Consider the following 16,358-nt stretch of genomic DNA (forward strand, 5'->3'; position numbering starts at 1 on the left):
CGGAGTTTCACTGACTTCATCATACTTCCTACATTAAAAACACTCCAATTTCAAAAGGGAAATTGAAACATATTCTGTAGCTACAAAAAGTTTAATAGTGGAACTGCAATGAGCAGAACTGTAGGAGGCAGTCTCTGAGATAAGAAAAACAGTTTGCATCCTGGCCATACTGCAACACGTAGTTTTAATTAATGAGTCGAGACGAAAGGAGTCGGGGGTGAGTGCTGAAGGAGCGGTCAGGAAAGCAGAGAGGTCAAGAAGTGAGAAGTTACCCCATGGCTCCATTTTAAATCTTGTAGTGAACCCCAGTCAAGGACTGACTGGTAGGAAGTCTTTGTCACAAAAATCCATACCTTGAGTTATCTTGTATTTTATCTTATTGAAGATAAACTTCTACAGAGAGCCAAGACTTTACAAAAAAAGGAAAAAAATAGGCAAAGCAAATAGGAAAGAGGTACAGAAAAGACAGGTAGAAACACAGACTGCAATTAAGGGCAATTGAGGGCAGCTCAATCCACCGTGGAAGATTGCACAAGACCTGAAAGGACACAGTGAGTCCCGGAGACAAATCATACTTTTTTACTGACTTTTCTCTAGTTTTTCCTCTAAGGAACCATTACTTTTCATAATACCATCTCCTACTCAACAACTGCTCTGAAAAAAATTATCAGGATGGTGAGGAGGGAAAATAAATTAGTTAGAGTAAAGCAGTACCCCTGAGTAATGTTAGAAGCGTAGTGTCAAACCGTACGAGTGTCTTAGCATCCAGTGTGGAAAAGCTTTCATGTGGCATCAAATTTGACAGCACAGTCACACCAGATGGTGAATGGACTGAAAGTACAGTGTGATACCAGGCAAAAGCAGATCTACATGGCTACAGGCTCTTTATGAAGGAGACATGACATCCCTCACAAGGCTAAACCTAGCAAATATGGGCTAAGACGAGGACAGAGTGAGGTGGATTGAAAACCGGTCAAATGGTTGGGCCCAGGGAGTGGTGACCAGTGGCATGACGTCTAGTTGGAAGCCAGTAACTAGTGGTATATCCCAGGGGTCAATATTGGGTCTGATCCTATTTTCATTAATGATCTGGATGATGCAGCAGAGTGTACCCCCAGCAAGTTTGCAGGCAATGTCAAACAGGGAGGAGTGGCTGATACTCCAGAGGGTCGTGCTGCCATCCAGAGGGACCTCACCACGCTGGAGAAATGGGCCAACAGGAACCTCATGAAGTTCAACAGGGAGAAGTGCAAAGTCCTGCCCCTGGGGAGGAACAACCCCAGGCACCAGTATGTACTGGGGGCCAGTCAGCTGGAAAACAGCTTGGCAGGAAAGGCCCTGGGGGTCCTGGTGGACACCAAACTGAACGTGAGCCAGAAACGTGCCCTTGCCACAAAGACCACCAATGGTATTTGCTTACCATGCAACGGCTGCGTTAGACAAAATATTGCCAGCAGGTCGAGAAAGGTGATCCTTCCCCATCTACTCAGCACTGGTGAGGCCATACTTGGAGCACTGTGTGCAGCGCTGGGCTCCCCAGTACAAGAGAGATGTGGACATACTGGAGAAAGTCCAGCAAAGGGACTGGAACATCTCTGCTGGGAGGAAAGGCTGAGAGAGCTGGGACTGTTCAGCGTGGAGAAGAGAAGGCTCAGGGGGGTCTCATCAATGTCTATAAATACCTGAAGGGAGGATGCAAAGAGGACAGAGCCAGGCTCTTCCCAGTGTGCCCAGTGACGGGACAAGGGGCAGTGGGCACACACTGAAACACAGGAGGGTCCCTCTGAACCTCAGGAAACAGATTTTGAGTGTGAGGGTGACTGAGCACTGGCACAGGCTGTCCAGGGAGGTTGTGGAGTCTTCATCCTTGGAGATATTCAAAAGCTGCCTGGACATGGACCTTGGCAGCCAGCTCTAGGTGACCCTGTTTGAGCAGGAGGTTGGACCAGATGGCCTCCAGAGGTTCCTTGCAATCTCAACCACTCTGGGATTCGGTGAAGAAGACCATGCTCTTTGTCAAATTAAAAAAATGCAAAATGCAGACTTGACTCTCCAACGGTTGTTAAAGGATGCAGAAGAAAACTGGTTTTATCTCACACTCAGATGAGCAATGCTGCTGGGTTGCTGGGAGAAAGGAGGGAGGAATGCTGTGTTGAGCTACGATGAGAACTCCAGCAAAAGGAGGTGCAGGTGGGCTTATTGGAGAACGATGACAAAGCCACGACAAAGTAACGAAGAACTGCTATTGCAAGCATGAGAAAGGACTGAGACGTTCAACACCAATAGGTATTCGGAGAAAGGTGACAGAAAAACATCAGTTTGGGGAAAAAAGTTCCGTAGATATGAACTGAAGAACATGCTAATTGAAATAGTAAGGACCACATATTCCTGGATGCAGTATCGCTGCCAGACTTCTTCACAAAAGTCTCTCAACCAATAAGAGCTGATGCTATTTTAGACTTTGTTTTGGTGAGTAACAAGGACATTAAGAAGAGTTGGTGATATATAATTACCTTGGATTGAGTGCACACAAGCACATTCATATTAAATTAAGGATAAAACGAGGCAAGTGTAGGAGAATCAAAGTTCACTCTTTTTAACGATGAGAAATTGAGTAAGACAGTAAAATCAAGTGGACTAAGGAAGTAAGGAATGGGAAAGCAGCCATCTAAGTATTTCTCTCAGGTCAAAGATGCAAAACTATTTGAAAGCCGTATCCTCAGAACTAACCTCAAAAAGGACATTAGGAACAATTAAAGAGTCTACATATTATGGAGAGGAAAGGATTCATTAGCAACATCTTAGAAGCCAGCAAGTAGTACAGAGATAAAATAAGAACTGCCAAATGTCAAGCTGTGCTAGACCCCAGCAAACATTAAACACAATAGCAAGAGATGTTTCAGCCATACAAGTAACGGAGACCAGAAAGGGAAAGGGAAGAGGGTATGCTTAAGGATAGGCAAGAGATTAAAACCAATCAGCTACATCCCTAAAACTAAATTAGAGTTTTCATTAAGGACAAGGACACTGAACATAGGTGCAAGGCAAGGTGTCTAATGGGAACAAGGTTCTAAAAAGATACACAACCAAGGTGGAGAAAAACTCCAATGTTTCAACGTGTTCAAAGTCACTGAAAGCAGACAGCGTGCATTCCAGCACTCCAAAAGAAATGGCACATGAAATAACACCTCTGGTAGCAAGGCTGTTAAAGCAATCTACCAGCCGAGCATGGCACTATGGAAAATTTAAAATGGATTTAGAGGAGGAGGGACAATCTAGACATTCACGCTTCCAAAACCTCAATAGCATGCAAAGTTTCAGGACAAGTTTTGAATAAAAGAACTTAAGTAGTAAATGAAAAACTGAAATCAACAAGCAGTAGAGCTGACAAAAGTAATCTGTGCTATGCCAGCCCACTATTTTCTGTCTGTAAAAACAATTAGTTGTATAGACCTAAGCAGTACAGCTGAGCTAATCCAAATTTCATTATGGATATCAATACACTGGAAATTCCTGGGCGAGATAAAGGTGGTGAAGATTATTTCAAACATCATAGTGGTTAAAGAGGACAGAAGTTAGTTCAAGGATGGCATTTGGACAGACTTTGACTGATATATTCATTAGTGACACAGACCCAAAAAGAAAGTGTGCTAATGTCACAATCTGCTGACAAAGTTGAAGGGGATCATCAATAAAAATATGGAAAAGAACCACACAGAAGAACAACTAGATGATCTTCAGGACCGGCAACGTTATCCAGTAACAGCAGCGGGATAACATTTCACGATGCTATTAGGGACCGAGAAGAATGTTTGTTATCAAGACTGGGAGCTCATCAGTTGGAAACCAATGCTGTGAAAGAACAGGGTGTATTAGTCCATATTAAAATGAATAAGGACTATTAATTGCTGCAGCCATGAGAATGAGGAAAGCAAAATACTGCCATAAAAGGACCTAGAAACGTCCATAAAGAACCTAGAGATACTGCTGTACATAGCAATGGTGAGACCTGATCTCCATGACCTTACCCATGGCTGACCAAAACTGTGCAAGTAAGATGAAGACAAGGGAGTGCAGAGGAAAAACAAATGAGACAACTGAACCTGAATAACCTGTTTCACAGGACAAGATGATAAGGGTTTGTCTTGCTTAAGCCAACAAACAAACACTAAAGGCTGAAAGAGGATGTGACCTGTCCAAATTCATCCAGGGAAAGCAGGAGAACCAGCTGCCAAAGAAGATGGAGGGGACATTTAAGCTCAAGGACAACATCGGCATAGGGAAAGCTAGCAGAAATTCACCACAAGTGCAGGTAGGGTGGAGACCGGAGTAAACACAGGAGAGCTTAAGAAACAGGAGACGGCACTGTTCTTAAACATCTACAAAGTCCTAACACACAGTTCTACATCAAGAAATAGCAAATAAATAAATCAAGGTAAGGTACAGTGCAGCACTGATTATGGCAAGTAAACTATCAGCCAACATAACCTGTAAGTTAAATAAAATACTTTTTTTTTCCTGACTCCCGTGATTACCAATTTGATAAAAGAGAAGCCTGAATATTTAAATAAACCATTACAGAAGTGCCCACCTTTGTACGCAGGATGTTTCTTTCTCTACTGAAAGCAGTACTTTTCTTAAATGAAAACAATGAGGCTTAGTACCTGCTGCTTGAGCATCCAATGACAAAAAGGTTTCACCTTACAGCTCTTGCAAACTCCTCCATATCTAATAGTTAGGACTCCACAATGAACTAAGACTTTACCAATTTGTAAAGTAAAAACTCTCCAGATGGAAAATGATTACCAATATTGTAAGCGATATTAAAAAGAACCAAAATGCAGTCCAAAGTCAGCCTATCAAATCTACCAGTCTGCAATCAACAAGACAAAGTTTCCCCGAGTACTTAAAACGCACCATCTTTACCAAAAGGTGATGCAGACATCTCACAATTATTCATAATATTTTTTTACAAGTTCAGGAAATACCTTGAAAAATATCACTATACCTTAAGGACCTTTTTTCCAGGTGGACCTCATTTCCTTGCTCGATATTATCATGCGGGTTATCTTTGTTGGAAGTGACCCCTACGGTGAGTTTGTGTGACTGATATGTCTCAAATATCAAGTAAATTAATGTGAAGTTGTCAGCTTTCACATAATAATTGGTTGAATAAAGGTGAAGATGGAAGAATCGGGGTTCCCACATTTGACCAAGCTTCTTAAACAAGGCAGAATTCAAATATACAGAGCCTTGTTTGAGATCTCTGTTCCACACCTAGAAGTACTTTTGTCCTTCAACGGGCACCTGTGTCACTCTGAGTACACTGTGGGTTGATAGTTGACTTAGCCCACAGCCAGAAGGTGGCCAAGGCTTCTCTGAATTATTAGCTGCCACAGCAGTTGCAGAGTGTCTGTGATTGCAGTCTGTGATCTATGAGCGTTTTCATGACCCACCAAGCTTCATCCACTGCTTCTTCAGCACTAGCCTTGTCATCATAGTCAGTCTGACACCTGAGGCAACGTGTGTGTTAACTGACTGCACTGAATTAAGGGAAAGAATGAGCTTCATCTTATTCTGCAGGTACCACCGGTCTTGGGCAGCGCAAGGAGAAAGAGGGATGGCCCTCGAGCTGTGCCTTTTGAGAACTAGACATTAAAAAGAAACACAAAGACCATTTCTGTTTTCTCACTCCGGGCTTGGTTTTTGGCTATATGAGTGTTTGTTTTCTTCAACATCGCTATCTGCGCATTTAAAGTCAGAGACCTCATTAGAACATAGCCCTGTTAATAAGCGAACAACCCACTTTATTTCACTGCACATTTTTAGATCCACTGGGCTGAGGCAACATCAGAAGATGACGCACCTTTTTGCTCTTAATCAGGAACCTCAAACCCTTTGTCTGCTGCAGGATTATATTGAGAGCCGGTTCAGCTTGGACAACACAAAGCACTCAGCTGCCACATTGCTTGAGCGAAACAAAAAACGTACTTTTAAATAATTATACACACGTTAACAGCTCCTACCTGTATTTTTATCGGCCAGGTGAAATTGCTGACATAAACGAAGAAAGTGATGTTTGGATTGTTGCGGAAATCAAATTTCTCATTGGAGAAACTGTCCTTGTATTCTTTTATATTGGTTCTTGAAACAACTGGAATTTCCTCCCCAGCCTGCGTGCCAGCTGTTTTCGAACGTTGAAAAGTAGCAAGAAAAGATGTTTCAATGCACATTTTAAGTGGCAAACAAAAAGGGCGAAGCCTTCTGAATTTTTATGTTACAAAATTAACTATTCATCTGAACGCTACTATTTTAAGCAGCATTGCATTATCGAAATCACTGTATGCCAAAATATTGCATTACTAAGAATCAAATTTGCACCTTCTATGTTTCCAAAATACACTATTATGATAGAAAAACATAGTTCTTTTTAATATTTTACTTCTGCCCCCCAGGCCTCACATTTAAAAACATTACAGAACAAGTTCATAGGCTAAAAAAAAAGTTGCCCCAATTAAATTTGCATTTGTTGAAAACTGCTAACGGAAACAAGCTACCAAGAAACTCAGATCATGCTCATTTTACCTGCAAAACTTGTGGACCAAGTAATGTTGAGGTTGAAGTTTTTAGATGCATTGATAAACATGTCCAGGTCTCTGTTTTGCTTGGGGGGGGAAAAAAAAAAAATAAAACCCATTTTTACGATAACAATTTTACTGTACTGTAAAAATTTTCCTAGCAAATCTTCACTGAAAAATAAAATAATCTTGGAATTTGTTATTTACATGAAACAAATACATCAAACATAAAGCTATTTACGTTTTCTGAAAGCAGCATTCTCTTCCCCAAGGAAAGCATAATAAAGAATAAAACAAGTCACGTGCATAGAATAAAACAGGAAGAATAGAGACATAATGTATTGGGTGAACAACAAGCAAAACTAGAGTTGCTCGGAAGTAGTTCAAACAACCGTGAAGACTCAGCTGTGGTTCCTTATGAAATTTTACCATGAAGATTTGAAACTGCATGGCCAAGCCAAGCTCAAAAAGCTCTGGTTGCTCTGTGGAGCTCGACGTACATGTTATGTTAAGAGACTACATCTGGAGACTTGCAGAACTGTAACAGTTCATCACCTCCACGGTCAAGACATGACAAACGTATATCCCAAGGATGAAGTTTAAAGGGAAAGTAGAAAACTTACCTCTTCGGGTGTTGCTACAAAGTTGATTGCTGTGTAATAGCGATCATCCTCTTGAGAAAGACTGAAGGTGAACTGATAGTCAATGAGAAGAGTATCTGTAAGGAATGCACGGAGAAAGTTATCCCATGTCTTGGAACAGAACAAACTTCTGCAAAGCAAGGCACGATGATCCCCCACAAAAGGGACAAAAAACGCTTTTTGAGTCTAAAGGGGAAAGAGAGTCTGCTTACATTTTCCAAGCAATAGCCTCCAGCCTTATTCTAAATGACTGTTCATACCTATAAATTGTAAAAAACATGCCAAGACATTTACTGTTTCCATACTGCAATACCTCCACATGCTAAGGGAATACTAGCAAAACAAAATAGACTGTATAATCCCCACTTGGGAGGGGACTCAGTTCCACGCACGCAAAGTTTCTGTACATCAGTGGACTGTACAGGGAGGATTTCTACGGAGCAGCTACTTGCTCATGGACCCAGCTGCCATCCTACTCTGGGTCACATCATGTCCAGGCATGCCAGGACCAGTTTTTGGCCTGCCTGTATGCCCTCCTACGCTCTCGTCTGCCTAGGGCTGGGCTATCACCCCTCTGTTAATCAAGAGTGCCCAGCCAGTTTTGGGCATACATCCACCAGTCCCAGTATCCTTTTATTAAAACGCAGCATTATGACTTGTACGTATTCCCGAGCCCACGCAGAGATATTCCAAGCAAGAATAAATATGAAGCTATACGCCAGGTGTTGTTTTTCTCTTACTGCCTCCTGGAGATGCCCTGTTGGATAGACACGAGCTAGAGAACCTTCTGACATCTACCCACAACTCCTATGAAGCAGCAAGACAGAAATTTTCAAGGAAGAAAACCAAGTGAGACTGAATCTGTATAGCACGAGGTTGTTTCTGTAAGAGTTGTAAAGTTCTGTCTTTTTCCCCTTTTTGCCCACTTGACCACTCCTGTCATTGGCAGCAATGAATTAGGTCATCCTTGCAAAGAGACTGTCACGAGAAGCCATCAGTGCCCTTGGCTGGCTAAGCAAGCAGAAATCAAATTTGCTAAATACAGCATGTTGATAATTTCTGTGTTGCACAAAAATACTATTTGAGACTCGCATCTTTATGTAATTTAAGATTACATCTATCCGTGCCTGCCAGTGTGCTGATTGCTAATATTTGCAAATAGAAGCTGGAGAGTTTCCATTAAGTAATCTGAATCTTGGCAAAGTATCTTCTTGAATTGCACGGGAATCCAACTGTTCATTTCAGAGGAAATGTGGCAATTTTGAAACCTGAGCCATTCTAACATGGAAAAGAATTTTAAGAAAAATAGTATTTTGCACTTACAAAAATTCTAAAGAGATGCTTTGGTTTTGACTTATTAGGTATATATTTTAGAGTGTTCTCCAGAAGACCAGATTATATTTCAGTCTTGCGAAAAAACGTTCAGAAGTTTGTTCTGAAAGGTCCAATCATCACACAGACCTTATCAAGAAAAGTATTTTCATTCTCTTTAAACAATACTTTTGTGAAAACTGAAGTTTTTTAAAACTTTTTAGTCCTTCCCCTAATCCCCTGTGTTTTAAACAGGTGTTGAGACAACCAAAACTAGTTTTAAATAAGGTATTTTAAACTTCAAACACATTTTTTATCTCCAAACAAAATCCCAAGAGTACTCACAGTAACACGTTCCTTTAAGTGGATTTCCCTGATATCTGTTTTCGACTTCACACCTAAAAAGAACACGTATTTTTTTTAATAAATGGATTTGTTTTTTTCAGCTCCGTTTATTCCCAGCCACTAAAAATCAGAAAACACCACCTGTGCCGATAATGGTACGCAATTAAAAAAAACCAGATGGATGCCTGAGCTATACTGGGCTGCTGAAGAAAGTCCACGATCCCTGCAAGTCAAACTAGTACACAGTAAAAATGAAATATAAAATTCTGGATATTAACCTTTGCATCCACTTCACTTGAAATGTATTTATTAGCTCTTCACAATGCAAGGAACTGGATTACTACAGTCAAAACCTAAAGTTTCCATTTACTTTTACGGCTATTCCAGGATGTAGTCCTATAAATGTTTACCCATGTGAGCAACACTTTAAAAATGGACCTGGCAATGAAATTATTTGGAATGAAATTATTTCCACTAACATTACACTAAAAGCATTTCTGTTATGTTACAGAGAAACCTCCAGCAAATTTGTTGCTCTGAAAATGCTCCATTAAAATGCTTGAATGTCAAAGTCTTATTTCAGATATATTTACACTCCCCCAGAACAGCATCAGAATGCACAGACAGTAAAAATCTACCAATTAAAAAGAAACTATTGAGGGATAAAACAAAGTGGTATGTATAGTTTGGGGGTGGGGGCATTATTTTTTCATATCCCATCCCTTCTGCATGACATTCCCAGTTGAAATATTCTTAAAAAAGGAAATCTTCAGGAAATCATTTTGTTCATGTTATCCCCCAGGGGAAGCACGGCTGGCTGCACCGTCAATGAAGTTAGTCAACCGTCAGCAGGAAGAGATGAGCAGAGACGTCATAAATACAATCATTAAAAAATGTAGGGGTTCCATGCCGGTATGTGCACAGCCTTTTGATTTCAAAAAACAAAGTGAAAGAAACTCACAGTTGACACTCGTCTCCTTTTATTCCCTTGGTGGTGCAGAAACATTTCCCTGTATTTGTGTTACAGACAGACGCGTGGCCATTGCACTTGCAAGCTGTTGAGCAGAGGGGGAAAAAGATGCAATGTTGAATGAAGCAAGAGAAACAGATTTGACAGCAATTAAGTCCTTTAGTTGCCAAACTGCGATACATCAACAATTAAAGTGCATATGAAAACCCATTTGGTGCTCTTTGGTTTCTTTGTGATACAGAAGGCAGCCAAAAATAGAATCGTGCATCGAAATGGAGTGAGTGCAGGCTCCGGGACTGGTGTTTTGTATGAAATCATGATCAGACTGTGCTTTTTAGCCTCAAAAATTTAACTTCCTCTCTTGTTGTTAGACAGCATTGGGATATCGTAACTGGTAAGAAAAACACAGTATTTGGGATACTTCGGGGCTTGCTAACACATTCCAGTCAAACTCAAAACTCCTGAGAGAAGACTTTTTGCAAGGAAAACAAAGCTCATGGTGCTTTTAGGGCTGCTTCTAGAAATAAATACCCTTTGAGAAAATAATGTCATTATCAACAATGTCAGTGCATCCACAGTGGAAAACGGCTGGTGCTAAGAATATGATGGTAAGTGGTCAGGGGCACATGCCCCAATATATTTTAAAATAGCTTTAGCTTGGTCTCACGAGCTGAACGCCACCGAGTCGTGGTGAACCAAATCAGCGCGCCCCTAGACTACATCAGATTTGTGGCATGCCCAGAATAGACCAGCTCATATACGGTGAGCCTGCTCGAGATGCAAACCGAGGTATGACAGCGGGGATGTACGGGAGGTTTGCTTCAAAAGAATGCTCCCGATTCAAATTAAAATGCTAACGTTGACATACTTTTAGACCTTTACGCATAACGAAGTAGAGAAGGAAAATGTAAAAAAACCCTGAAACCAAAATAACAAACAAAACCAAAACCAACACAGGCAGTTGTCTTTGATATAACGTTCACTATAACTAGAAGAATGGATATAATAACTTTCCCCAGAAGGTAGGTGCCTTTTAGAAGTCGTTCTACCAATGAATGGGAAGGTGCGTTCATCTGGAGCTGTGCATGGGAGAGTGTACAATGTAAGAAAGGAAAAAGTACACAAAGAGAAGATCCCTCATTTGCGGTCCCTGAGCTTGCTGGAAGTCGTATGCTTTAACGGCTGGTGCCTTCTCGTTAGGAAGACATATGCCTTCTCATTAAGAAGACATGTGCCACTCAATGTACCAGCAGATTCTTAGACATGAAGTCCCCATCCAGAACATCCTTGCAAGCCTTGGACCTTATTTTATGAATCCTTTTGATGTCTTCTTTATATTGGCACGTAACAGAAGCTATACTGTATCTGGGACACTTAATTGTGCTTCTTAGATGTGGATGAGTGGTATCCTAGCAGCAACACGGAACAAAATATGAAGCAGCACAAAGGCCTATTGTTGGAAGAAGTAGACTGTATGAAGATTTGACAAAATAATTGTAATCTGTGAAGCAAACACACCTCTCATTAGTGGCACTTTAAAAAAAAAATTCTTAATACAATTGAGAATGTCTTGTACTTCCTTCCTTATGCTTTCCAAATGGTAAGCAAAGTGAAATTTGATCAATATTCATTAACATACATGAAATTTGAAATTTCTCCTAATTTTTATGTTGTTTAGACACAGATCACAGTATCCTGAGCACTAACATTAACGCTTCCTCACCTTGCTCTTTAGCCACAAGCTTATCAAGAAGACTGAACACTCAAATATCTCTATTTAAAACAGAGTCTATTTATTTATCCATTTTCCTATGAGGCCCTTAACTGGAGATCATTCACTAAAGGACTGGCATACGCACAAAGAGAAATTTTCTCGTGGCTTTTCAAACAACCACAAAGTTGGGAAATGAACTATTGACGAAAGGTTCTAGACACCCTCGCTGGAGTCTAAAAATGAAAATTTCCCTCCCGAGTCTGATGCTAGAGCAGAAAGCCAAAATTAATGGAAATGGCTTCTTGACCGTGAGGCGTGGTAATGGTCTGACGACGAAACCATTACAGCGAGCGTCCTTCCACCTCCTTAGCAAGCCACGGGTCACAGACTCATTCAGAAACGGTCACGGGGATCGCTGCTCCTCTTCCTGCATTTGTGACGGTCCAACGTACCAACGGCAACTGCCTCAACTCACTTGCCCGACACCGTTTTTCCACGCCGCGTGCTTTAGCCGTCCCCCAAAGCCCCCGTGCAGCCCTGGGAGGAGGGAGCGGGCAGGACCACGGCACCAGCAGCTCATCGTGGGCCACCAGCAAACGCTCCACGGAGGCGTTCAGAAGCGCTGCCGCAGCAGCCATCTGATTTCAGGTATAATAGGGCCTTCCGTTTTCTTGCAAATAACTTTCTTATCTACCGCTAGCATATTTTCATGTGAAACTTTAATCAGAAAATTCAAAAAACCCTGAATGCAGAGAAAGCACCTTGCAGCTATTTTTACATTTGATGTGCTGCATTTACTGCCCTTCACGATTAACACTTCTCTACATTGGACACTTCCTAAAAGCAACCGCTGAGGAGTGATTTACCTACCATTTAGTTATTATCTGCCCAGCTCCGCAAACACCAATACCTATGATGATATGCAAACAACTCTTTCAGAGAAATAACTGCAGTTTGAAAAAAATTTGACAACACAAGCAATATAGCAGTGTTCACCTGCCCTGGTGGCACAGAGCAGCAGGAAAAGGCGCCTTATTCCGTCCACTCTTCTTATTCCACCCTGGCTTTTGAATCCCATCGCTACCAGTTCCAGCTCTGCAGAGCCATACCTGTTTGAAAGGATATTGCTATCCCAACAGTGTCGCTCAAATTCCTGATGGCTCAGCAGAATGGGAAATACCAAGCACCAACACTTTTTCCAGCACTGAATATTTACCGTTTTGAGGATATTTATGGTCCCCATGCTGCTGGGAGCATTGGGCTAACGCTGCAGATCTGCACCTCAAAGTACAAGGACTCACACTAAGTGTGCAAACGCACGGATGCTTGTGCATCAGGATGGAGTGTACCAACAACCATCTCCAGCACGGATGTCACCGCGGGCTCTAAAAACGGAGCGGCACACAACACGGCACAGAAATGCACAAAAAGAGTGGCATCAGCACATCATCAATGGGAAAGGAAGGAGGAACCACGGCTCAGAGGAGGGAAAAAGCAGGAGTTGGCTCTGTTGCCCATCAGCCATTCCTGATCTGAAGAAGTCCCCTCTGGAAACCTTTTCACCGAGCAAAAATTACTAATGGCCAGCAGTTGCTCTGGCTGTACCACATCAGATGATTTCCTCTCCCTTTCCCTCTTTTGATCCACCTCGGTCTTTCTGCCCAGTTTCCTGCTTCCCTTATTCTTTCGCTTTCACAGTAAAGAGCATTAAATCACAGCAAATTAAAAACCTGGGCCCAAAGCACTTGAGAGCAAAGCACTTTTGACATGAGCTACTAGTTTCATCAGATAACGAATGAATGCTGCTCCACAGTCTCCCAACACATTTTCTAATTTCTTTTTCAGGCACGTGGATGACTTCAGTCTATCATTCATTATCTCAACAACAAACTATTTTTGGACAATCCTCATGCGAAAAGAGTCCAAAGTAACTTACTCTCAATTTCCACACGCATAGAAAAGCAACAAATATCAAAAGGCATGTTTGTGATCCAATGATTAAACCTGAACGCTCAGAGTTAAATTAAATATTTTCTCAAGCCAACTGTTGCGGTTTAACCCCAGCTGGCAACTAAGCACCACGCAGCCACCCACTTACACCCCCCACCCAGTGGGATGGGGGAGAGAATCGGAAAAAAGTAAAACTCGTGGGTTGAGCTAAGAACAGTTTAATAGGACAGAAAGGAAGAAAATAATAAAAATGAAAATAATAATAAAATGACAATAATAATGAAATAATTGGAATATACAAAACAAGTGATGCACAATGCAATTGCTCACCACTCGCTGACCGATGCTCAGTTAGTTCCCGAGCAGCGATCCCCCCAGGCCAACTCCCCCCAGTTTGTATACTGGGCATGACGTCACAGTTTATGGAATACCCCATTGGCCAGTTTGGGTCAGCTGCCCTGGCTGTGTCCCCTCCCAACTTCTTGTGCTCCTCCAGCCTTCTTGCTGGCTGGGCATGAGAAGCTGAAAAATCCTTGACTTAGTATAAACACGACTTAGCAACAACTGCAGACATCAGTGTGTTATCAACCTTCATCTCATACTAAATCCAAAACACAGCACTATACCAGCTACTAGGAAGAAAATTAACTCTATCCCAGCTAAAACCAGGACACCAACTCAGTCTCAATTTATTCTTTCCTGCACTTCAATTATCTTCACATGAAATGAGTTTACAAATATCAGCAGTATTTAATCTCGCAGATAATGTTCTGAAATGTCAGAGATGCTCCTTCTCCTTTGTACCCGTGCCATTGTGCTGTCTATCGTAATTTCATATCCTGGCTACCGCAACACCCTTTTCTCTAAGCAAGGCGGCCTTGACCCTGTCTGTGATCTTGTCACCTCCTCCTCAAATCTGTCCGCTGGGAGGTTCTTCCTCATAGCCTCAAACATCACCAACTTGCTCTTGCTTTAGGAAACAGGACGTTCACGCTCCAGCTACTGACTCTCATCTTCATCCAAAAGGTCGACGCTACTTCCAGTAAGCATACTAAATGTATTTCCAAGTATTTTCTACTGGATTGTCTCTACACTTGGAAAGAGCAACTCAAAGTCTTCAATGTCCCCTCATTAATTACCTTCACTTATTTCTTCTGGGATGCCTCCAAACCACCCACACTCATTCAATGGAAGTACCGAGACCACTCTGACACCATACAATGTTATTTCTGTTCTAGCTTTTCCATAACTGTATCTAATTATATCACTCCACCTAACTAAACTCCATTAAAGCTCCTCAGAGCAAGAAGCGCCTTCCCTTACATCTGCATATCACTTACCACGGCTGGATTCTAGTTTACAACTGGTCTCCCCATGCTACAACGCTACAAAATTCACAGTAATTCAGAATAATGTTGCAAGGTTCTAGTGCAAAACCTCAAATCTTACATGTTCATTTCTCAGTATTACCCGTATTGGTCCTTCAAGAAAGATTTTTTCCCCAGTTTGTTAACTGGATCTTCTACAACTGAAAAAAGTTCTTTGTGCCAAAGAGTTCCAAAGCACTTTACAAACTTAAAATGCAACTTTAACAGGGATCACCTAATCCTCAACTGAAATCCAGCCAACTCCTCACCTCAGTGAAATATAGCAAGCCTTTTATGAAGCAGACAATTACAACAATAAATGCACAACACACTAACCGAATATAATAGAAGGTGGAATTTAGATAAGCAGAAATTTGTGCAAGACATCGGGATTAACACTGTTTCTTTTCAAAACAGGATCGTCAAACACTAAAATGCACACATTTTTCACTATGGTCATTTAAAGTTTACAAAAGAGGGAAAAAAAATCATCTTTATCTTGTGCAATGAAAGTCAAAGAATTTCATCAAGCAGTTTCCATATCTTTGATTTGAAGAAACAAGGATTGTGCCTTGCTTGCAGGAAAGAAAAAGTGTATTAGCAGGATATAATTTCGGTTAAGATACCAAAGGAATGAGTAAAGAGCGAAAAACATCAAAGGCTTGAGCACAAGACGACTTAAGGCATCACTTACGCTGACATGTTCCTCCGTTAGTAGGATCGCCGTAGTAGCCTGAGATACAAGTTTCACAGTGTTTGCCAGTTGTCAGATTTTCACACTTCTCACAGATGCTTTCATTTACACACTTACTGTGCCCATTACACTGGCAGGCTGAAGAAAACAGAAAAAGGTGAGTATTTATGCTCAAATACAGCGCTTCACATAGAGCCTCAGAAGTCTGTGTTCCACAGAGGCTGAATGAAAGCATTTCATGCACCTTCCAAAGAGGCTCTTGCAGTCTTGCTAGCGATATGTGAACTCAAAAGAGAAAAGTGTGTATTGAAAACCTGAAATTTAAAACAACACATAGAAAACTGAACTCCAAAACACTATGTGCATATTGGACAGATGGGACTGGAAGCAGCTGGTGGGATGGATTTACAAGGAGGAATGGAGAAGAAAGGGTGTAGCAGCAGTCCAGGTAATTTTATTCTATAAGTTTGGTGTCAAAAATATTATTTCAGAATCACCCTGAGCATTACTAAGAGTTAAATCAACCTTCAGAGAAAGAATTGCCTTTCTTTCAAACAACCCTAAAGCGAATAAACAAACAAAAGTTAAAAAACTTGGTAAAGGCTTGTAGGGAAAAGAAAAATTTCACTGGAGTAATGCATAGATAAGTCTTCACATAGCAAACCTCTGCAGCTCACCTGCAGATAGCTGCACGGCTCCTTCCATCTCAAAATGTGTTATTTCTTGTTTGTCTTCCAAGTTCTTTTCCTCCCTCCATTAACAGGAGGGAACACAGACATCACTACAGC

The 16,358-nt window shown here is 41.4% G+C and overlaps 1 protein-coding gene across 2 annotated transcripts in view; it reads right to left on the reverse strand.

Moving 5' to 3' along the window:
- The window catches only part of ATRN (attractin), a 154,940-nt gene that overhangs the window by 62,014 nt on the left and 76,568 nt on the right, over positions 1 to 16,358 (reverse strand). For both annotated transcript variants that reach the window (XM_030041414.2, XM_041126062.1), the window contains exons 19-24: positions 15,571 to 15,708; positions 9,837 to 9,930; positions 8,876 to 8,928; positions 7,202 to 7,296; positions 6,586 to 6,664; positions 6,027 to 6,184 (exon numbers count right to left, since the gene is read on the reverse strand). In XM_030041414.2, the coding sequence (XP_029897274.1) occupies positions 6,027 to 6,184; positions 6,586 to 6,664; positions 7,202 to 7,296; positions 8,876 to 8,928; positions 9,837 to 9,930; positions 15,571 to 15,708 (617 nt within the window). The remainder of the gene's footprint in view (positions 1 to 6,026; positions 6,185 to 6,585; positions 6,665 to 7,201; positions 7,297 to 8,875; positions 8,929 to 9,836; positions 9,931 to 15,570; positions 15,709 to 16,358) is intronic.

The sequence above is a fragment of the Aquila chrysaetos genome, chromosome 1, assembly GCF_900496995.4.
Source record: "Aquila chrysaetos chrysaetos chromosome 1, bAquChr1.4, whole genome shotgun sequence".
Taxonomy (NCBI): Eukaryota; Metazoa; Chordata; class Aves; order Accipitriformes; family Accipitridae; genus Aquila; species Aquila chrysaetos.